Source organism: Pelodiscus sinensis, chromosome 6 (assembly GCF_052426305.1).
Source record: "Pelodiscus sinensis isolate ZL-2025 chromosome 6, ASM5242630v1, whole genome shotgun sequence".
NCBI lineage: Eukaryota > Metazoa > Chordata > Testudines > Trionychidae > Pelodiscus > Pelodiscus sinensis.
This window is the reverse complement of record NC_143057.1, coordinates 89096049-89120633: the sequence shown is the minus strand read 5'-3', so window position 1 is coordinate 89120633 and position 24585 is coordinate 89096049. Positions and strand designations below refer to the sequence as shown.

At 39.6% G+C, this 24585-nt stretch overlaps 1 protein-coding gene across 1 annotated transcript in view; it reads left to right on the top strand.

Moving 5' to 3' along the window:
- Positions 1–24036, top strand: part of SLC30A5 (solute carrier family 30 member 5) — a 34028-nt gene extending 9992 nt beyond the window's left edge. The window contains exons 5-16 of the mRNA XM_006119161.5: positions 2475–2562; positions 3427–3514; positions 7031–7107; positions 8750–8920; positions 9592–9880; positions 10260–10468; positions 12149–12306; positions 13211–13340; positions 16808–17039; positions 18562–18788; positions 20587–20715; positions 22331–24036. Of these exons, the coding sequence (XP_006119223.2) occupies positions 2475–2562; positions 3427–3514; positions 7031–7107; positions 8750–8920; positions 9592–9880; positions 10260–10468; positions 12149–12306; positions 13211–13340; positions 16808–17039; positions 18562–18788; positions 20587–20715; positions 22331–22501 (1969 nt within the window). The 3' untranslated portion in view covers positions 22502–24036. The remainder of the gene's footprint in view (positions 1–2474; positions 2563–3426; positions 3515–7030; positions 7108–8749; positions 8921–9591; positions 9881–10259; positions 10469–12148; positions 12307–13210; positions 13341–16807; positions 17040–18561; positions 18789–20586; positions 20716–22330) is intronic.
- Positions 24037–24585: the final 549 nt, after the last annotated feature.

The following is a 24585-nucleotide window of genomic DNA, read 5'->3' as shown; positions in this document are numbered from 1 at the left end:
ACACTGGAACCCCCTGCCCTGAGCTCCTCACATACCCCAACCCAAATTCCTGAACCCTCACATCCAGAAGTCTGTGGCTTGCTTAGTACCGCAACCCTCCATCTGACCAACACTGCCCGGCCTGGAGTCCCCTTCCCGAGCCAGTGTCCCCTTATCCACCTCCTCCTGCATCCAGATTTCCTCCCAGAGCTTGCACCTCTCACCCTTTCCCACATCCAAATCCCTCATTCTCACCACGGAGTCACACATCCTCTCTCAACCCAGCGAGGGTAAGGCTAGACTGCAGGAGTTTTTCAGGATTCCGGAGATATCCCAGGAAAAACTCTTCTGCATCCAGGGATACGTTTGTTCCTCCACTTCTTTTAGTGGAAGAGCAAACATGATCTTTCGGTCAGCCCTATATTCCTCGTTCCATGTGGAATAAGGGGGCTTCCAAAAGAAGGGTTTTTTCTGACATTTGGTCCAGTCTAGACAGGCCAAATGTTGGAAAAACTTCTACTTACAGAAGAATTAGGGGAAAAAAGCAGCAGTATAAGGATTGGAGATAGCAAATGATGGAGAGGAGAAGAATAGAGAGGGTGGGGGGGGGGCTTCAAGGAAGGGGTGGGGTGGTAGATCTTGGCTTGTTCTGTCATTTAAAAAGTGATCTTGGGTGTAAAAAGGTTGGAGACCACTGGTGTAAAGAAAAAGTCCCTTGCATCATTCAATGATGATTAGGGACCTATCAAATTCACAGTTCATTGTGGTCAATTTCATGGTCATACAATTTTTAAAACTGTGAATATCATGATTTCAGATACCTAAATCTTTCTTATATTTTACTGTTGTGTACAGGCAGTCCCCAGTTTACGTACAAGATAGGGACTGTAGGTTTGTTCTTAAGTTGAATCTGTATGTAAGTCGGAACTGGCGTCCAGATTCAGCCGCTGCTGAAACTGACCGCCAGTTCTGACTTGCATACAGATTCAACTTAAGAACCCAAAGCTTCCCCAAGTCAGCTGCTGCTGAAACTGATGAGCGGCTGATTCTAGGAAGCCTGGGGCAGAGCAACTCTGCCTCGGGCTTCCTGTAGTCAGCGCTGGTCAGTTTCAGCAGCGGCTGACTTGGGGACGCCTGGGGCAGAGCAGCTGGGGTGCTGCTGGGTTGCTCCAGTAGCACCGCTCCTCGGTGCTGGGGACCCACAGGCCACAGGCACCGGGACTGAAGCCGCAGCCGCGGCGGGTTTCCGCGCTTCTGAGGCTTTGCTCTGGCAAAGCCTCAGAAGCGCGGGAACCCGCCCAGTGCCCCGGTCTGCTGGAGACGGTCTCCAGCAGACCAGAGGCACCGGAGCAGCTTACGAATGGGGCTTTCTTGCCCCGGAGCTCGCAGGTAGCAATCCGCCACCTCGACCTCCGGGGCGAGAAAGCCCCGTTCGTAAGTGCGGATCCGACATAAGTCGGATCCGCGTAAGTCGGGGACTGCCTGTAATTGTAAGAGTCCTGACAAAAACAAAAAAAAGGAGTAGTGGAGGGACTCAAAAGATTGTTGTAGAGCAGGGGTGAGGAATAATTTTTTCAGAGGGGCCACTTCATAAACTTTAGTATGTGGTCAAGTGCCAGGCACTCATAAGGGGCAGGGACTTGGGTGAAAAGTGGATTCCCTCTAGGTGCCACGTGCCCCTTGCGGGGGGAGGAAACTTCACACACTCCCGCAGCCTCCATGCCAATCAGGATCTGCAGGTGGGAGAGTACATATACTTATTTGCTGTTCAAAATGGCTGGCGGTTTCCTCTATGGAGCTGCAAGCCATTTTGAATAGCGAATTACTTTGTACATTCCTCTGGCCCCAAGTCTCAATTGGCCTGGTAGTGGCGGAGAAGGCCGTATCAAACAGCTTGGTGGGCCAGATGTTGCCCACCCCGTTGTAGAAAAAGTTGCGGTATGGCTACCCGTACTTCCAAATCCAAAAGTGAGAACTATATGTTGTCAGCATTGAAGCGCTTGTTTGAGAAAGGAGAGTAGTGGAAATCAGCTAGTCAATAATCAGACATTAACAAAAATAAAAGGTCCTCTTCCCAGCCAGAGAACAGGGTAAATACTTATTCAGATTTATCAGACCTTTTTTTATGTTAACATTAATTCCATCTTGAGCAGTTTGATTCTTGATGCTCTCATAAAACATGATATTGTTTAAAAAAGGTTTAGGTCATTGTTACTACTCAGTTACTGTACATGATGTATGTTTGAGCTAGAAAACAGGGTGTTTTTATGTGATTTGTCAGTGTGGTAGAGTTTCACAACAAGTGGATTGCTGGACTAGACATCAGTTTCCCTTCCATCTTTTGAATTGCACAATGTTATTTATGAAGCCATAGAACAAATCCTTGTGGTCCTTTCCATTTAATGTTAGTTGAAGGTATGTCAGATAGGTATATCAAGCTCATGCACCATATTAAAATGCACATGATAAAAATTAGCATCTTTCTTGTTTTGTAGGACATTGTTGCTGTTTGAACACAGTGATGTTGTTGTTGTCTCACTGCTTAGTGTGTTGTTCACAAGTTCTGGAGGAGGACCAGCAAAGGTATTTAAATATTTTTTGTTGGAAATAGTTACATATTATAAAATTAGAGTTCTAAATATAACAGGTATTTAAAAATGCAGTAGAGGTAACCTAATTATTTCAGACACAAATTTATAAGATAAATTAAGTATATTTTAAGTTTAAATGTAGATGAACTACAATTTGTACTTTCTTTTTTAAATTAAATATGTAATGGTTGCACATACTGGGAGTAACAATATAGAAAGCTATTTGAGATATATGGTGATAAAGACATGCAAGGACTTATCATTTGCATGCAGAAGAAACTTAAAATGCAGTATTTGTCACTCTGATAGCACTTTCCACCCAAGGACTTCAAAGTGATTTACAAACTATAGTAAATTAAGCTTCATATCTCTGTGAGCAGAGAGACAAGGAAATATTATTCCCATCTTAAGGATGTTTCAGCTGAAGTACAGACAGATTAGGTGACATTCCTACGATCATACAGCAGCCATAGCCATATTCTCAAGACAAATTATATATACCTTTCATCTGTAACTCTCATGTACTTTGTAAGGGAAACAAAAAATATCCCCATTTTACAGATGGGGCAGAGGAAATGAGGCACAGAATTGCTGTGACTTGCTCAAAGTCACCTAACAAGTCAGATAAAACCTGAATATAGGTTTTGTTTTTTAACCAAGATCAGTTTCTCCAAATGTAACTTTTAATTGAAGGATTTTGTTTTTCTCATGTTTATATTTATATGCTCATACGTGGGGAGGGGAAATACCTTTGCCTGGCTTGTAGAGCTTTTTGTTTGTTTTGGGGTTTTTTGCAATTTTTAGTGTTTATCCAAATAAGCCGTTTTATATTGATTGCCTTTTGTTGTCTTTTCAGACAAGGGGTGCTGCCTTTTTCATCGTAGCTGTGATCTGCTTATTGCTTTTTGATAATGATGATCTCATGGCTAAAATTGCAGAACATCGTATCCTTTTTTATGTGTTAGGAGTAAAAGTGTAGTTAGCCTTGTTTCAGCTGCGTTTTCCTATCCAGAGCATTGTACTCATGACTGGAAAGAAAATAGGAAATAATCATTCTGAACAACTAATCTAGTCAAATGCATGTCATTAGTTAACTTTAGTCTTTATAATATTGCTATAAATAATTACCAACTAAATGAATAATGACAGAAAAATCCCAATTTAGTTGATTATCACGTCCCTTCAAATAACTAGAATCTTCTCTGTTCAGTTTCCTTCTTAGAGAAAGCTTGAAGCATATGTCCCAGAAGTTGTGGATTCTCAGAATCTCATAGTATATCTTTGTGGATTGGTAGCTGGTGTAAATCTCCCCACTTCAAAGCTGAACCTCACTGTTTCAATTTTGTGTCTGGGATATATGCCATGGTTTTTTGTTCTGAGGTGCTCAAAGAATTTTTTTCAGGCAATTGATTTAGATGCAGGAGAGTTTGTCCTTTGGGAGGAATTGTGGGAAGGGCATTAGAAGACTGTCGGCACTTGAGTGCTTCCTCACTGCAAATTTATTAGCTTTCAGCATAAGTTAGAGGATCCTGAGTTCTACAAATGCAACGAGGTAAGACAGGCCATCCTTAAAGCAACTCCAAACCTGAATCAAAGTATTTTCTATGTGGACAATGAGGTTAAAGCCAAGATAATAGCATTAGCTAAATGTGCAGCATAAACATGACAACAGAAAACCACACTGCTTTGACATCTATATCATAGAATTCTAGAATACTAGGACTGGAAGGGACCTCGAGAAGTCATCGAGTCCAGTCCCCTGCCCTCATGGCAGGACCAAATACTGTCTTGACCATCCCTGATAGACATTTATCTAACCTACTCTTAAATATCTCCAGAGATGGAGATTCCACAGTCTTCCTAGGCAATTTATTCCAGTGTCGAACCATCCTGACAGTTAGGAACTTTTCCCTAATGTTCAACCTAAACATCCGTTGCTGCAATTTAAGCCCATTGCTTCTTGTTCTATCCTCAGGGGCCAGGAAGAACAAGTTTTCTCCCTCCTGCTTGTGACACCCTTTTACATACCTGAAAACCACTGTCATGTCCCCCTCAATCTTCTCTTTTCCAAACTAAACAAGCGCAGTTCTTTCAGTCTTCCTTCATAGGTTATGTTCTCTAGACCTTTAATCATTTTTGTTGCTCTTCTCTGGACTTTCTCCAGTTTCTCCCATGTCTTTCTTGAAATGTGGTGCCCAGAACTGGACACAATACTCCAACTGAGGCATAATCAGCGCAGAGTAGAACGGAAGAATGACGACTTGTGTCTTGCTCACAACACACCTGTTAATACATCCTAGAATCATGTTTGCTTTTTTTGCAACAGCATTACACTGTTGACTCATATTTAGCTTGTGGTCCACTATAACCCCTAGATCCCTTTCTCCCGTTCTCCTTCCTAGACAGTCGCTTCCCATTCTGTATGTGTGAAACTGATTGTTCCTTTCTAAGTGGAGCACTTTGCATTTGTCCTTATTAAACTTCATCCTGTTTACCTCAGACTATTTCTCCAATTTGTCCAGATCATTTTGAATTATGATCTAAGTTTAGTCACCCTCTATTAACATTTTTGGCCTGAGCATCTAGTATCTTTTGGCTTGAGCATCTTGCAGCATGCTCAGAAGATCAACCATCTTTGGCCCTTTCAGATGTGGGAGAAGAAAGTTTGCTTAAATGCCTCAGGTGATAATGCCCAATTTGAATTGATGGCCTCTAAGATGCTCGGGAAACCTGCACTTTGAATTATAGTTGGAAGTTAATTTAATCTGCTTTCTATGTGAAATACCTCTTAGTGGGATGTTCTGTACAAACTAAAGTTTCCTAAGAGTCTTCAAATATGGCCCAGTTTGGAGCATATTTCATTCATTGTTGGTGACACAGGTAACAGACAAGACTCCTGGAAAATGAACCAAAGTAACACAGTGGATAAACATCGCTGTCACCATTTCTCCTAATTAACTTGTCTAAAACCTTCATCATTTCAGTCTGATCTGCATTGAACTTCATTTGGCTGGTCTATTAGAATTATTAGTTATATTGTAAAGTATTAATGTAGAAGATCAGATACTAATTTAACCACAAATTCCTTTACCTCCAAAGGCGGAATGGTATTTCATGTAATTGCTCTAAACATACTTATCAGTCTAAAAGTAAGCAATTACTACACCCCATACAACAACAAAAGTACTTGTAAGCATGCAATCAGTACACAGTACTTACAAGTTAGGTCACATGTAGGGAAAACTGTCTCATGGTGATGTGCTCCAGCATGGATAGACGGCCCTCAGATTCTTAACTCTTGGTGTACCCTTTAATAAACAAATGATTCCATAGCCAATTGCCACTTCAGCTAACAATCTGAAACTGACACACTAATTTTCAGTTTTAATCCAGGTAAGATTTATAACTTCTTTTCTTCTTATTTCTTCCCCTCTTTCCTGCTGACCAACAGCTTTTTCGTTGCATGTGGGTTTACGTAGGCTTTGTTTTTAAGATAGCACTGGGATGTGGGTTAGGAGGGTCCATATTGGCTCCTTTTAGGATAGCTTCTTTTTTCTTTTTTTTCTTTTTTAAAACCATCTGCAGTCACTCCTATTGTGCAAAGGACAACATTTTAGAAGCTTTCCCTTGTGTCATTAATTATTTTTTTCAGCCAAACAGTCTGTCTGCTCCATTCCTTCTGGCATTAAGTTATTTTCAAGTCCTTCCTCCTATTTTCTGATAAGGGTTTTTATTTAAAATACTTAATTTCTTAACCAAACTCAAGATAACTCTACTTCTTTAATTTCAAGTTTATTTTGCATGGTCTCTCATCCACACCCAATATGAGTGAAATTAGTCTAAGTTAAAATAATTCTTTTGCTAGTTAAAGGAATAATTTTTAAAATCTTTTCTTGATTGCACCTCTATCAATTTCATTAATTTTCTTAAGTTTAAATTTTCGTTTGGAAACTCTTCAAAAGTAGTCTATGAATAGAATTGTTCATACTTTAGATATTTCACTGATTAAAAAAATTGTAATCTTCCAGTGTAAGTCATAAAAGTTTATTTCTGGTATCCTGTTCATCCTCTTAAGTCCATACAATTGCCAGATTGAACACCAATATTAAGACTGTCTTATGTGAAATATTTACAGTTCTGTCATTGGATAACATTTTGAGTATTTCCCTAGTGAAACAGACTCTGTAGTTTTAAAATATTTAAAATTATTTAAACTTCAGAGCTTAATTTGATTCAAATTGTACTTTCTTTAAAGGTACATTGATTCTATTACTGATCTATAGTATTTACAGTTTCTGGATATCTTGTGTACCGGTAGCTGTGTATTCTATATTTTTTAAAATAACAGTAAATCACTAGTGATCCTAATGAGGATGAGATGTTTTTAATTCTGCTGAGATGTGGTTGGGCAATAGAAAGAGGGTTCACTGGGAAAATCTTCCTTAACTTAATTTGTTTAGCTGAGGGACATCATGATAGTGCTCTTACCCATGTTCTTCATACAATCATTGCTTTCCTAGGAGTTGCAGATCACAAGGTAAATTGCTTTCTTCTGTAATCTGTATACAGGCAGTCCCCGGGTTACGTACAAGATAGGGACTGTAGGTTTGTTCTTAAGTTGAATCTGTATGTAAGTCGGAACTGGCATCCAGATTCAGCCGCTGAAACTGATCAGCAGCGGCTGAATCAGGACTCCTGGGGCAGAGCAGCTGGGGTGCTGCCGAGTTGGTCCAGTAGCGCCAAGGAGCGGTGCTGCAGGACCAACCGGCAGCGCCCCACCTGCTCTGCCACAGGCCCCAGGCTTTGCTCCACGTCTCCCTGGTCTGCTGAGGGGGGGGGGGCACTAACTGCGTCCCCCCCAGCAGACCAGGGAGACGCTGAGCAAAGCGGCGGAGGACCCGGGGCCGGACCCGCAGTGCTTCCAGCTGATCTGGAAGCGGCCGCGGGTCCGGCCCCGGGTCCTCCGCCCCTTTGCTCCCCATCTCCCTGGTCTGCTGGCTCCCCCAGCAGACCAGGGAGACGGGGAGCAGCTTTTCTTGCCCTGGAGGAGCCGGGCAGCGGGACCAGGCATCCCGCCGCTACAGTCCTCCAGGGCGAGAAAATCCCCGTTCGTAACTGCGGATCCTATGTAAGTCGGATCCGCGTAACTCGGGGACTGCCTGTAGTGAATTATTGACTGATGTATTCATAAAAGGATCTGAGGAGAGCTGCGTCAATTCAAAATGTCCTCTCCATTATTTATTAGTATTTTGTTATAGTATAAAATCTGAGAGTATCTATTAAATTTACTCCTTTTTTACTTGAAATAGAACTATTTCAGGAGTGACTTTTGTCTACTAAGGATTATGCATAGCTAACCAGTCATAATCTTGTGTCTCCATTTCTTTCCCACTTGGAGCCCATGAGCCATATTCTTCTACCTTTTCTTGAGTTGTGTGGTACCTAACTTTCCCCGTAGCCTTATTTTAATTAGTGGAATTTTAACTGAGTAAAGTATCAGAATCATGCTTATTGCTGTGTTTTTTGGAACTGCTTGTCACACTCTTGTTAGTTCTGTTGCTGGAACTTCTGTACTGGCAAATAAAAAACCAAAAAGAAAATTCTAAATTTATGGCACAGCTAGAAAATATCAGCATTACTTCAAAACAAATCAGACCGATTGAATTAAGTGCAATTGGTTAGCCTAGTACAGGGTAGATTAGACTTAAGAAATGAGAAGCTAATTTTGTATATGCAAATACATTTTACAAAGATTAGGAAACAATTGCCAAAGAAAAGGTAGGGAAGAAATGACACAAGGCTTTAGTGAAGGTAGATAAATTCAAAGAGTATGGAAGACATAAGATGGAGACTAGAGTAACTTTGATTCCAATTTATTTCCACGTGTTTCCCATGTGCTACTTTGGGCAATGTCCCTTCTTCCACACACAAAGAGAAATTAAAGATGGGGTTCACATTAGAAATACCAGGAGCTGCAAACTAAAAGTCATAAAACATTACTGTTAGAAAATAAATCTTATCTTTAACTGGAGTGTGAAGGAGAATTTCCCTTTCTGTCTTTTTCCTTAATATATGAGGAGATAAGGGAAAGAAAATTAGTACTCTTTAATAAATACTAGTTATATTGGAGTGAGAGAGTTGACTGTAAATGCCTTTAATAATATCTATCTGTATTCCAGGGTGGAGTGCTGTTGCTGGTACTGGCATTGTGTTGCAAAGTTGGTTTTCATATGGCTTCACGCAAGCTCTCTGTAGATGTAGGTGGAGCAAAGCGTCTTCAAGCTTTGTCTCATCTTGTTTCCGTTCTTCTGTTGTGCCCATGGGTCATCGTCCTATCTCTGACAACTGAGGTAACTGCACAAGAATGTTCTTTAGCAAAAGTGAATGATATTCTAACTGCATTTGTGAACTTCAAAATATACCTTTTTGTTATAAGAATTTTACATTATCAAAACTTTACTTTCCTTAAGATTTTTGATTAAATAGTTTTCATATGCATAGTATTTCTGATACCTACTTGTGTGGGAAGTCATAAGAAGAGGCTATATTGGACTGCGCACAGTAGTTTGTTTTCTCTACTAACCAGTCAGTGATGATATTATTGTTTCTCTCGGGAAAGAAATTGTTTCTCTTGGGGAATACATGTTTGTTCTAGCTTTCAGGCTTTTCACCATTATCTCTGTACAGATAGATTAATAGAAAACATTTGTATAGCAAATCAGCTTCATTAATTTCCTAACTAGGTGCTTTTCTAGATTTGTCCACAGCTGTTGGATTTGAAGCAGTAATTCAGGCAATTTCTGTGGTCTGTGTTGTACAGGAGGTCAGACTAGATGATCACGATGGTCCCCTGTGGTCTTAAAAAATCTATGAATCTGTGGACAACTGTTTATTTAAAGTGTGTAATGTATAGCGAAAGTGAAGTAGACTAAATACTAGATACATAAACTGGTACTTTATGTAGGTGACACTCTGCCAACTTGTGATGAGTGCTACTAAGAATTTGTTCTTTTTATCACAGAGTAAAGTAGAATCCTGGTCCTCTCTCATCATGCCTTTCATAACAGTTATCTTTTTCGTCATGATCTTGGATTTTTATGTGGAGTCCATATGTTCTGTCAAGATGGAAGCCTCAAAGTGTGCCCGTTATGGATCGCTGCTCATTTTCATTAGTGCGCTGCTCTTTGGCAGCTTCTGGACGCATCCAATAACAGATCAGCTTCGAGCTATGAACAAGCCAGCACACCATGAGATCACAGAGCATGTGCTTTCTGGAGGAGTGGTAGTGAGTGCCATTTTTTTCATTTTGTGTACGTATTCTTTTTTCCTTTCAATTATAAACCAGATAAAAATAATTGTATATTAATGGAAGGTCACAAAAAATATTTCCCTATAGAATTCCACATCTGTTGCTTCTGTGGATTCATTGGGTGAGGGAAAACAGCATGGTATTGTAGACTTGCAGGTACACTCATAATTCATTGCCTACAAAAAAGGATACAATAAAACTGCTTGCTTGTGGAACTGATCCAATCTAGTATAACAAAATGTAGTGGTAGCCTTGAAAATAAAGCTGGTAGCTTTCACCACAGTGATATGCTTGTTGAAGCTTTAATCATTGATAAAACACTTGCATCATCAAGCTGCTACAAAAGGTTAACCAACAAAAACATCTACCTCTCTTTGCAGCTGCCAATATTCTGTCCTCCCCCTCCAGGAAAGGGCAGAAAGGCACTCTTATTGGCTACTCTCCTGATGGCATTCCTCTCTATAATTTTATGGGTGATGCTTTGCAGCATAGTTCTCAGTCATTACCCCGGTTTATTAAAGAGTCACTGAAACAAATCCTTGAGGAGTATGACTCTAGACAGATTTTCTACTTCCTGTGCCTAAATCTGGTAAGTGTACTTTTTTTAACCCTAATGACAAGCTGTAGTTCTCTCCCTTGTTGACTGCTTTGATAGACACGTTCCAGGCTAAATGGGTTTGCTGATTATGATCCTTGAACTGAAAGGATAATATAGAATACTAGGACTGGAAGGGACCTCGAGAGGTCATCGAGTCCAGTCCCCTGCCCTCATGGCAGGACCAAATACTGTCTAGACCGTCCCTGATAGACATTTATCTAACCTACTCTTAAATGTCTCCAGAGATGGAGATTCCACAACCTCCCTGGGCAATTTATTCCAGTGTTTGACTACCCTGACAGTTAGGAACTTTTTCCTAATGTCCAACCTAAACCTCCCTTGTTGCAGTTTAAGCCCATTGCTGCTGCTTCTATCCTCAGAGGCCAAGGTGAACAAGTTTTCTCCCTCCTCCTTATGACACCCTTTTAGATACCTGAAAACTGCTATCATGTCCCCCCTCAATCTTCTCTTTTCTAAACTAAACAAACCCAATTCTTTCAGCCTTCCTTCATAGGTCATGTTCTCTAGACCTTTTAGATCAGATCAAAATTGTTACATTGGCATGGCAATGGGCTTGAAACTCCCTGCTCAGTACTGTTTTTATCAGTCTGTAAATAAAGATTCTAGTTCCCCATACACATGTCCCTTTTATAGAAAGTTTGTGCAGAAGAGAGGGGGGATGTAAAATGTCTGCATTTACATTAACTGTTGCATTAAAATGTATCATGATTGTAATGGGGTCCTGACTCACCATCGCAGTACCTTCTGCTGGTCGTTCTGGGAATAAGTTCAGTCCAGCTCCCATCTGCTCTCTTTGGGTGGTGTCTGTTCCACTGCCTCCACCTTCTTCAAGATCTTGGACCCACATCTCTCCCAGACCACAGCAGTCTCTTCAGGGCACAGCCCTCTGGTTGTGCTCCAGCCCTGTTTTCTCTTAGTCTGGGGCAACTGGTAGTCCTCAGTCCTTGCACATGCCACAGTGTTAAACTGCAGCCCAAAGTCCAAACCCCTCGCCTCAGGGACAAACTATAGTCTGGATAGGCCATGCTTCTCAGCAGCAATTGCAGGGGTGGGGGTAGGGAAATACCAGGCCCATCCACTACTCCAGGTCTCAACTCGGGGACTGTGTAGGCAGTAGCCATGTGCTATGTCTCCTGCAACTCCCTCTATGCATTTCACTGGACCGCTTCTGGGTAGTCTCAGTACCTTCCCAGCCTTTTGTACCAGGTGCCCTACTCAGGCAGCAGCTCTTGCCTGCTCCCCTGACTCTGCCCAACACTATTCTAAGCAGACAATTCTTCTCCCTTATCCTCCAGGGAGAGAGTGCTCTCTGCTCTGCTGAGCAGCGATTTATGTCTGGGCGGCTCCAACAGGCCCTTTCTTGATTGGCTCTTAGTGAGCTCTTTCCCCATTGGCTGGGCTCTGTACAACCTCTCCAGGGCTGCTTTTGCCTTTTCCATGCCAGTGTGGGGCAATCACCCCACTACAATGATCCTTTGTTTTGTTTTATGGGAGAATAGAGTAAAACTGGCACAAAGATATTTAAGCTTTCTAAAATTAATAATGCTCTTAAGGCAGAGCTTCATGAAACTGCATATGCTAAATAAAAGTGCAGTTTAATCTCAAAACATGATACCAAAAAAAAGTTAAGATTTTTCTTTCTTTTTTTAGGCCTTCACTTTTGTGGAACTCTTCTATGGAGTGTGGACCAATAGCCTTGGTCTAATCTCAGATGGATTTCATATGCTTTTTGATTGTTCTGCTTTAGTTATGGGACTTTTCGCATCTCTGATGACTAGATGGAAAGCAACACGCATATTTTCATATGGGTACGTACACTGATTTTTAGATAATTATTTTGAAGAGATGCTGTTAATTAGTTGTAAGCCCTCATTTTTTCTCTTAAATGCAAGGGACTGGGGATGTGTTCCTAATATGGAATGTTTCCATTGCACTTAATTTTTCAACACTTTATTTTGTCCCCTCTTTCTCCCCCCCCCCAAAATGTCTGTTGCTGCCATAAGCCATTGTGTTAATCTAGATAAGTCAATTTTTCAAAAACAAAATGTGGTTACATGTGAAAAATAGTAACTATTATTAGGTATGTAATCAACTATCTGATAAGCATATACTTATTTGGGTAGTCAAGTAGTGACTCGACTTGTCTCTTCCCCCACCTTTGCTGCAGAGAGGCAACAAGGGAGGGGCAGGAGCCAGTGCCGGGGGAGCTGGCTTAAAAGTACCGTCTCAGTGGGGGACAGGGAAGGCAGAGGAGTAGTGGGAGTGACCGGATGCAAGTCTATAATCAGCTGTCCCAGCTTGCGCCCGGTACCATACACTGTACCTCTGCTTTTCAAATGTATTAAGAGTTGTCAGGGGCCAGGAGCTAACCCTGTTGCTGCTGTGCAGTTTCTGCCCTTATCGACTACTCCAGTAGTCAATGGAAATTCCTACCATCTGTTTATTTTGGTATTGATTGTAAGCTCTTTGGGGTAGATTGTGCTGTACAGGGAAAGCACACGCCACATTGTGAGTACTATCACAGAACAGAGCAAAAAATAATTGTGTAACCCATCTATTTATGGAACTGTATTCTAATAGTGAAAAAATCAAACTACCTTGAAAAGAAAAGACTGTATTGAAAGCATGAATGTCAAATAATATTTTCAAATATGCTAAATTTATTTATTCCTTAGTCTGACTTAAATCTACGTAGCTCTTGTTCACTTTCAGGTATGGTCGTGTAGAAATTCTCTCTGGATTTATTAATGGCCTTTTTCTAATGGTGATAGCTTTCTTCGTCTTCATGGAGTCTGTGGCCAGACTGGTTGATCCTCCAGACATAGATACAAACATGTTAACCGTAAGTTTTGTCATTTTCTTCTATATTAAAACCAATTTTAGTTACTCCTGTTGAATATTTATTCCATTACTAAAATTTAGGTCCACTCATCTGAATAGTGAGGACTCGAAATATATAATGTCAAGCATTTGTTTTCAGTATGACTTCAGAATGTTTGTTTTCTTTCAGTCACTATATAAAAGAAACCAGTTAGTCCATGTGTCTAAAGCAGTGTTTTTCAAATGGTGTTTTGTGGAATCCCAGGGTTCCGCAAAGTGAAAATAAGGGTTCCACATGAAAATTCCTTTACAATAACACTTTATGACTTAAAAAAAGATTAAGCATTTCTTTTATTGAAAACAATTTTCATGTGTGTTTGCCATGATAAGTGTCCCTGTGTAATGCCAGCTTAGCCAGAGAATGGGGATGATAATGTCACTACCGAGCACTGCGTGGTGCGATTCCCTGTTGTATACAACCATAAATCCCCGTACTCACTCTCGGGGAGCGGGGATCACGTGGGTTGCTGAATACAAATATACTAGACACGCATCAAACAAGGTAGAAGCTTTAGCTATCAAACCAGTTGCTTGCATGGGAATGTTTTATTTGTGGTCTTATTTGTACTTATTTTTCAGCTCCAAATATAAGACTGTTATTAGGGATTTCGCAAAATTCTTTCAAGTTTAAAAGGGTTCTGTGGCCAAATAAAATTGGGAAACACTAGTCTAAAGATAAAAACTTATTATTGCCTGCTTCCAAATACTTTTTTCCAGATGTAAAAAAAGTATTTCAAAACCTATTCAAAAGGTAAATTACAAAAGTAACTCCTTTTTCTTATCATAGTTTTTTAGTGAATGGTATTTGTGGGTTGTAAAGGGAAATAGGGTGGTTAGCTTTGTGAATGAGGTAGAAATGGTAAAGGTAGTTCTTCGAGTGCTTGCTTATGTCCAATCCACTTAAGTGTGTGCTCACCACATGCATAGGTTCCGGAAGCATTTTATCCTTAGCAGTTCCTGTTGGGCCAGCCAGGGAGCCCCCTGCAGTGGTGCTGATATAACCCCAAATATATTCCCCTGCTGGGCCCTCCATCCTCTCAGTTCCTTCTTACCATCGGAACTCTTGGCTTACAATCGCAAGTGTGCCCATAGCACTCTTATCTCATGTAAATAATTCTTTAGTGTTGTTGTTGAGTTTTTTGTTGTTAGAATAGTTAGTAGATAATTGGTTCCCATTGTCGTGCACACACCCCACGGGAGGAGGGGGGAGCATGTCGACCCCAGGGCTTCAACCCTGCCTGCAGTGCTTAAGCCTATGCCCTGTGGTGACCCACACAAGGAGTGCCTCGGGGAAGGCCATTTGATGGACTCTTGCAAGATCTGGAAGTCCTTTAAGCCAAGGACTAAGAGAGAATGGGATTCTAGACTCAAGCTACTCCTAATAGAGTCAGCACTCCGACCACCAACACTAGTGTTGGCACTGTCAGTGAGAAGCCCACTGGGGTCGATCCGGGACGCTGGACATGCATTGAAGCACTCTTCAGCATCACTGATTCCAGTCCCTGAACCAAAACCAAGGGCCCCCTAATAAGTCCCAGGGCCCGAGTTCAGGCTTTTGAAGGTGCACCCGAGGACAGAGTACCAGCCCCAGTGCTAGACCACCCCTTCTCACACAGGCTGCCTCCTTTCTGTCGTGTTTGGCGCTCCATCACTTTGGACCGGTGGGTCCTTGATATGGTTCAAAGGGGATATTTTATCCCATTCCTCTCCTCCTTCCTTTTCCACCCCCGCTCCCCATCTCTCTTCAGGGACCCCTCTCACGAGTACCTGCTTTGTCAGGAGGTCTCTTCACTCTTGTCTTTGGGGGCGTAGAAGAGGTTCCCCTTTCATTCAGAGGAAAGGGGTTTTATTCCCATTAATTTCTCACCCTGAAGTTCAAAGGGGGCCTTTGCCCCATCCTAGACCTCAGGTGGCTCAACTCCTTCATAAGGAATTCGAGGTTCAGGATGCTGACGTTAGCCTCCATCATTCCATCTCTTGATCTAGGAGACTGGTACGCTGCCCTCAATTTGAAGGATGCGTACTTCCACATTTAAATTGTCCCTCACCACAGGAAGTTCCTGCATTTCCTAGTGGGTGGGAACCATTACCAGTTTGCAGTGCTGCCTTTTCATTGCCACCAAGGTGTTCACCAAATGCATGGCAGTGGTAGCCGCCTTCCTAAAGAGGAGGGGGCTGCATGTCTACCCCTACCTGGACGACTGGCTCATCAGAGGTCGTTCCAGAAATCAGGTACTGTCCCACATTGCACTAGTCAGGAAATCCTTCTCCCAGCTGGGTCTTATGTTGAACAAAACAAAATCGACCCTTATCCCCACTCAAATAATAGAATTCATGGGGGCAAGGTTAGACGCCATGATGGGGCCAGTGTCCCTCCCGAGCTCCAGATTTCTGGCCTTAAAAGACATTATTCAGTGCTTCCAGGCCACCCCGATGACAACTGTGAGGCACTACTTGAGGTTATTGAGCCACATGGCGGCGTGTGCTTATGTTGGTTGGCAAGGGTCCTACAGGCCAGCTCATGACCACATTGATACTGTGGTTACCGTCCCTCCAGAGGTCCTGTCATCGTTGGCTTACAGTTTAAACAGGTGCTGATTACCGCCAGCAGCCTTAAATCATGAGATCAAAACCATAGAGCCTTTTTTCAGTTTTACCTTTTTTTAAAGAAGCAAAAGTTTAGACTTAGCAAAAAATAAAATTTACTTTTTTTGTTTTTTTCAACAAATGTTAGAGTTACATCTTTCCTCTCCTTGAAGTAAGTAATTGAATTTCTATGTTTATATGACACTAAAATTATACTATTAAAATGTAGTGTATAATTTGAGATACTTAGCTGGAGTTGAGGCCTATTGTTAAAAATATCACTCTGCTATCTTTTGTACTACTTTCAGATGAGCTTTGTAGCCATATTCTCCAAAGGAGAACCTCCAACCCCTGTACCCTCTGAAAGGAGGTTGAGTTTCTTTGTCTCCTTTCTAATTGGCATTATCCCATTAGTTTTCTAGTCCCTTCATGAAAGATCAGTGGAGAAATATTTGTATTCTGGTAACACCCACAGTGTACTGCACAAAACCATAAGGAGAGAGTCCCTACTCCAAAACATTTACAATTTAAGGTGAAGTGTGTTTTACCTGATGAGTGATCCTGGAGGGTTATGAAATGTTTGCTTTGTTTCTTATGGGAGAAACTGTCTCACTTTGTTGAAAGCAAAAGTTGTTTTTATGTCTATACCTGTGAATACTAAAATTTTAAGAAAAGAGAAGTCCTTGTGATTGTCATTGTTAACTGCTGCTAATTGGACATGCTTTGGAAGTATATTGGACGCAGTTAACAGAAAAACTATATAGTTTTCTATCAAGCAAATGAATCTAATTAGGAAGAAATATTGGATTTAAAGGTTTCTTTTTTTTTTCCTTCCTCTCATAGCCAGTCTCAGTTGGAGGGCTGATAGTAAACCTTGTTGGTATCTGTGCCTTTAGCCATGCCCACTCCCATGGAGGTTCTCGTGGAGGCTGTCATTCACATGATCACAGCCATTCACACCATAGTCATGGACATGGACACAGTCATGGCCATTCCCACAGTGACCATGGGCACAGTCACAGTCATGGACATTCTCATGGGTTTTCTGGAGGAGGCATGAATACTAACATGAGAGGTAAGTACAAATTGTTTAATTTTGAAAGTAACCTAATCTTTGAAAAAACCTTTTAAATCAAATCCTCTTGTCTATTTAATCTCACTAAACCTTGTTGTCTGGCAGTCTTTTTATATTGCACAGAGAACTTTTTGGAAACACTTTCTAGCTAAAATGTTTTAAAGAATAAAACATAATTTGGGATCATAGAATCATAGGGTTGGAAGAGACCTCAGGAGGTCAAGTCCAGTCCCCTGGCCAAAGCGGGACCAACCCTAACTATAAATCATTCCAGCCAGAGCTTTGTCAAGCTGGGGCTTAAAAACCTCTAGGGATAGAGATTCTACCACCTCCTTAGGTAACCCATTCCAGTGCTTTACCACCCTACTAGTGAAATATTGCACTACCTTCTTATTTCATGCTTAATGTTCTCAGAGTTGCAGTGCTACTGGTCCTAGAGGCACTTAATGTTTTGTTTTCATTATTGTTTAATCCATAACTCTTTTACAGTACCCAAAATGTACTACTTGGTCTTTAAGACATACAGTACTCCAAGATTCCTTCATCTAATTTTAGATGACACATGTCAGCTGGTTAGTTGCAATAACTAGGAAAAGGGATAGAGAGTGGAAGAGCCAAGGTTAACCGCAATACACTTAAATAGGTACTCTATTTAGATACATTCACCTATTTAAATTTTTGTACTTGGGATAGTGTCTATAGGCTTGAACTTTTGGTTCAGTTAGTGTTGAGGTTTTTAAAACTTAACTTGCTGCTTATGATGTGACATCCCAAAGGATACAGTCTGGACTGTGGAGCCTCTGTGTCTCAAACTCTCTAGTCTGAGGTGCTTTTAGACTGCTGTGCTGTCAGAACAGCCACTTTGGCCTGCTTATAGAGCCTTCAATGTACAAAATCAAACCCAGCTGAAAATACGAATGCCCTCCCAGCATGAACTATGCAAAACCCACAAAGTCCCTAGTCCTGGCAATTGCATCCCAGAAATGTGTTCTTGCACTGGTTAGGACTCAGTGCTCCTTCACCCCCAATAAGTCATTCCATCAGAGGGAATTATTATACACCAGTCTTTATTAAACTTAGGCCATGTCTATATTTACTGCATTGGAGATCGATCTTCTGGCATTCAATTCAGTGGGTCTAATAAGGACCTATGAAATCAAACATTGAGGGTGCCCCAGTCAGTACTGGTACTCCTTGAAAATCAAGGAGTAAGAAAAGTCAATGGGAATATTTGCTACCATCAACCTCCCGCTGTGGACACAGTGCTAAGCTCAGTTTTAGGGACATTTGTTGTGTGCCTTAAGACGACCTTCCAGCTCTAGTATAGACCTGGCCTGAATAGAGATTCCCCAAGCTCTTTAGTCAAAACACACTGTTTTAGATAAGACTACAACAAATTTATTCTCTGAGAAAATTATCCCTGTACTGAGAGATTTTATTTTAATACTCATGCTATATAGGCCATGTGCTGATGGCATTTAAATGCAGGTACTCAATCATTCAAAGTCTTATTTTGTTTCAGGTGTGTTTTTACATGTGTTGGCAGACACCCTTGGTAGTGTTGGTGTGATCATATCTACGATATTTATTCAACAGTTTGGATGGCTGATAGCTGATCCTCTGTGCTCTCTTTTTATTGCTACATTAATTTTTCTCAGTGTTATCCCACTGATAAAAGATGCCTGTCAAGTACTTTTGCTGAGGATACCACTGGAATGTGAGAGAGATCTGCACATTGCTCTGGAAAAGGTTGGAAGTTAAACTTGTATTTTATTTTACTTTGTTTGTTTATATAAAATATAGATTTATAATGAATTTCTGAGAACGATTCATTTTATATGGAATCATTCTTCACTCTGCCAGTGTCCTTTGACTAGGACTCTTGGGCATCCTAAATGGTTTTTCTATGTTCATCAGCTTCATAAAGGTACATAAGGTTTTTTATTTATTAGTTCAGCACTTACAGCTTTTAAAATCTGACTTTAGCAGAATAAAGTGTTTAAATAACAGTGGCAGCGGTATGTTGTTTTTGCTTTTATGGACAGCTCTTAATTCTAGACTGATTTGGTAACTCTGTACGTAGGTAGCAGAATAAGGGAGGACTGTTTACTACTTAATTGTAATTATTAAACCCAATAAATCTTTTTTTAAACCAGATATAATTTTGACTGCAATATTTTTTTTCCTGGGCATGTAGTTTCAGATTGACCAGTTTTCCACTTCTCCTGTAGGACAGGTGGCTTGTAGTGAATGGTACTGCAACACTTAAGCTGGTTCTTTTCTTCCCATTTGCAGTCTCTATTGATGTTTTTCTTTCCCCTTCAATCCAGACTTTCTGCTACTAAATCAGTCCCAGCTTATAGCCTGTGGCAGCACTCCTCTCTCACTGTTCACTTTTATCTACTAATTGTCACTCCCAGTGTTAGCTCTTGTGAATTCCATGCCCAGAACCCCCATAGGCATAGTCCAGAAGTGAATCCTGAAGTACATTGAGTGCTTGCTAGATGGTTCTAAATTGGGAAACTGGCCTAGGATGTTCTAGGATTCCATCAGCAAGAGTAAGAGAGAGACTCCAGCAAATATTTAACACTGCCTGTCACCAGGGAATGGTGGTGATGGATTCCAGTGAACAGGGTATGAGAGGACAAAATTAAATTTAGGTGAAGAAGATCCATAGAGAGCAAGAGGAGGAGGAAGATGAGGATTGTGGATTTAGTGAGGAGATAGAAGAAGGAATTGAGGTTTGGGTGACCTAGAGGCAGGATAAATAAAAATAAACAAAATCAGAAAATAATCAGAATGCTAGGAGTGGGGAGGGAAAAATTAACTCATATGAAACGTAGTAAAGAAATCTTACAAAAAATATCCTAATGAGGTTCACTTTGGAAAAAAACTCAAGTGAACAATGAGGGAGAGGAAACGTGTACATATTGAGTACAACAAGGATACTGAAGTGCCTATTTTTCTTGCAAAATCCACAAGGAGTCCTGTGGCACTACACAGACAAACAGATTTATTTGGGCATAAGCTTGTGTGGATAAAACCCACTTCACCAGGTGCCTGGAAGTATTTTACCCACAAAAACTTATGCCCAAATAAATCTGTTAGTCTTTAAGGTGCCACAAGGCTCTTAGTCTACATCTGCAGAAACAACAAACATGGCTAACCCTCTGAAACTTGTTTTTCTTGGTTATCTTGGAGATAGATCCTTAGAAATGGTTGGGTGCCCAAAGCCACTCTCTCCTAGTTTCTCCTTTGATGCTACTATAGTCTATCAGTTGGAGATTCCACTTCAGTGTCTTTGTCCCTCCTTTTTAGCCACTCCCTACTAATTTTTCATTTTACCTTCTATTTTTGGTCAGGATGGAACACTGTCCCAAATCCACAATTTCTCTCTCATTATGTAAAATGATGGTAGATTATTACTGTATAATAGTATTTTGTCTGCAGCATGAAATAATTTCCACCAATAATTAAGTGTGCAGGAAGGCATAAAGTGGAAAACTGCAAAAGTAATTCTTGTTGTTAATGCAATTTTTTTTTACAGATCCAGAAAATAGATGGTTTAATATCCTACAGAGATCCTCATTTCTGGTGTCACTCTGCTACTGTTGTGGCAGGCACTATACATGTACAGGTGATGTCAGATGTGATGGAACAGAGAATTATTCAGCAGGTAACCGTACAATTTCAGAAATCTTTGGCTCTTCATATTTTACCACCTCTTGATTAACCTTAGTTTGAAGCTGCTGCTGTAACTATTTCTATAGCAAGTACATAATGTTCCAGGATAGGCCTTGTCAATATTGCTCTGATCCTTTTTCTGCTGCTATCCTGTAAAATGTACGTTTGGCGGTAGTCTTTCAACATTTGAAAACTGATCAGCAAGTTTATTTTGCCTTGCTTGAAAGGTGACATGCCTAAAGGAAGGGAGGTTAGGGGAATACTGGTTTTGTGCCATTTTTTCATGATATAACAAAAGCCTGAACAAATTACTCAAAAAAATGGGTGGTGGGATGGGGCTCTTTTTTCTGCTTGTTTTTAATCTTTAAAATATCAGTGTGTTAAACCTGTTTTGTTTTGTTTTGTTTTTTGTTTTGTTTTGTTTTTTGTTTTTTGTTTTTTGTTTTTTTGTTTTTTGTTGTTTTTTGTTTTGTTTTGTTTTGTTTTGTTTTGTTTTGTTTTGTTTTGTTGGAGGAGTTCCTGGGGGTCTGAGAGATGTTTTACATCCTCTCATTTAAATGAAGGGGCAAGAGTAATGAGTTTTTAAAACATTCTCTCCAAAGTGTTCATTAATTAGTATAGTTAAATAGGTACCAAAAATAAGAAACAGTTTTAAATATCTGAATAAAAATTCCTAACCTTTTCAACAGCTCATTTTTATTCTTGTAAATACAATTTCACTGGTTCTCTTCATGCTGTAAACTGTTCCAGGTTAGATGAGACCAGAATTATAATGGTTTTTAAAGCAACTTTTTTTTCCAGGCCATCTTTTTTATGTTATAGTGATAGAGATGCAGCCGTGTTAGTCTGGTCTAGCTGAAACAAAAGACAAGACTATGCAGCACTTTAAAGACTAACAAGATGGTTTATTAGGTGATGAGCTTTCATGGGCCAGACCCACTTCCTCAGATCAATTTGTGGAAGAAAACTGGCACGACCATATATACCAAAGTGATACAATAAAAAAAAAAGTGAACACATATAAAATTGACGAATCAGATTTAAGAACAGAGGAGGGGTGAAGGTTAGTGTCTGTGAGGTAATGACATTAGGGGTGATAATTGGGGAAGCTATCTTTGTAATGGGTGAGATATTTAGCATCTTTGTGAAGACCCATACGTAAAGTGTCAAATTTAAGCATGAATGACAGTTCTGAGGCTTCTCTTTGAAGTCTGGAGTTAAAATCTCTTTGAAGCAATATGCATGTTTTAAGGTCATTGAGAGAATGGTCAGTCTGGTTAAAATGGCAAATAAGTTTTCCCTCTGTGAGAGAGCCTGATGTCTATTTTATGTGCATTGATTCTTTAGCAAAGTGTCTGAGAAGTTTGTCCAATATACATAGCAGATGGACACGTTAAGCACACGATGGCATAAATGATTATATTTTCCTTGAGAAATTCTAGCTAAAAATTGAGTCAATTAAAAAAAAAATTTCTTGGGTCATAATAAATGTAGTATTTAGAAACTGATGTGACTTCTTTCTCAAGTCTAACTACTGTTCTAGTGTCTGAGTATAACCACAAGTTACAATTACAAGAGCTTTAATATTGAATTTCTGTTATGCTCAGGTAACAGCAGTTCTGAAAGATGCTGGAGTGAACAATTTAACTGTCCAGGTGGAAAAAGAAGCCTATTTTCAACATATGTCTGGCCTCAGTACAGGATTCCATGAAGTCATTGCTATGACACAACAAATGGAATCCATGAAATACTACAAAGATGGCACTTACATCATGTAATGTGAAGTTATATTCACTGCTGGGATAAAGCTGTAGTATTCAATATTTGTATTATTTTGTCAGGAGAACTTGCACATAAATGTACAGAAAAAAATATACTATATATTTGATTTTTTAAAAAAACTTAATATCTTAAGACTGGATCAGGGTGCTTTTATAAAGGAAATCAGATGGATTAGAACATTTGCTGTATATATGGAAATAATGTAAATCTGAATACTGTAGTTGGTGTTTATTAAACAGAAAACTTTCTACGTGTGTGTGGATGGGCACAAATGTATTCCCTAGCTTCCCTAAAGAATGGAACATCAAATCAAGAATCATATTCATGTCAAAACTAATGGGAAAAGAAAATGCTTCGCAACAAAAACAAAATTGCCTCCAAAAATATTTTTTCCTTCAAAATTCTTTTGAAGAATGTGTGTGTTTACACATTTATAATGAAGATAAAACTTAAGCAGTATATGAAGTCAAGTTTTTTGCATTTTAGGTACAAAAAGGAATATACAGTTTGTTTTTATTTATTCACTCTGTATATAATATTGATTTCTAACCAAAATTTTACTACATCAAGGCAAATAGAGGCTATCATTTTAAATTTATATCAAAATAACACATTTTTGTAAGGAAAAAAAATCAAGTGGTACTCATGCTAGCAGTGTGGATGTAGGGAAGAACAGAATTGCAAGTTTTGCTCTTGCATTATTTTGTGTTCTTATTTTCTGGGGAGGCTGCAGATCAAATTGAACCACTATGTAAAATAAATATTTTATACATTTTTATAATTGCAAGTGACATATTATTGTTTGAAGTGTAAAAAGTACTTCATCACTAAACATCCTAATCCTCTTTCTCTCTGTCTCTCCTCTGGCTGTGTTTTTTCTTGAAATTAGTATAATCCACTTATTTTTAGATTAGTAGATTAATTCCTCCTTTTCAGGAAAACTAATTGCGGAATTTCATGCAATTGAGATATGTAAGTTTTTGTGGCATTGAACAGAAAATTGTGGAATATCTTACTATTGTGCCAAGAGCTATTTCATAGTCAACTGAAGTTGATTCATAAGGAGGGAGGATAATTCATGTCTGAGAGGAGCAGATGAATGAGCTGGTAGTGAATTCTTCACTGTCTTGTTTATAATTGAAGACTCTGGATTAGGTGTGAAGAAGCTCACAGTGTTGTTCAGGCACTCAACAGTACTTTTCCATCAACTGAGAATGTATCACATATAGATGAAAAAGCAAGGCTTTCTGTTGTGGCTAGATAATGAAGCCTATCCTAAAGCTGTTACCTAGTTCAAAAAACCTTAATTCCAGTCTGTGGGTGTCTCTTGTTATAACATTTTATGTACAGTACTAAGGAAGATGTCCCTTAATCCATATTAACAATCTAGGGCTTTGCAATAGAAGGCAAAATGTGTAAATATAGGTGAAATATTTATTTTAGCAAATATATACATAAGAGGAAAAACTTTAGTTCACCATTCTGTTTAGCAGGAGCCTGGCCATGGTAATAAAATGTATATTGTTGGAGACAGACTTTCTTAAACCTATTATTTCCGAGTGCTATACTCATACTTGCTGCCTTTCTAAACTAAAATCTCATAAATATGTCCTTTAAACCTCAGCAATCACTGAATGCAATTGTTAATGTAGTTCTTTCATCATTTAGTTTACATTTACCCATTATTCTTATTGTGGCACAAAGCTTGTCCTGTTTCTACATTTTGGGGAAAATACCAGAATTCTTACTACTTTCATTTAAAAAAAAAAATTTTTTTTTAATTAGTTCTGGTGGAATTTAGCATACAATGACATAGTAACTATTATATATCAAATTTAACAATATAATTTAAAATATCATTTAGCAAACCAGCTTCTCATGCTATCAGAATTTTTCTTGCCTTTTTCATTAACTTCCAGCATGTGTGTGTTTAAACAATGAAGTTCCATACTAGGGATGTTAGCTAGCATGTAAATGAATAGTGATGTAACTGGATCAAATGTTAGCAATTACATGACTATTTGATAGTCGTGAGGGCAGGGCAACAGCCAGTGTGCTCCCAGGAAGCCCCCTGCCACCC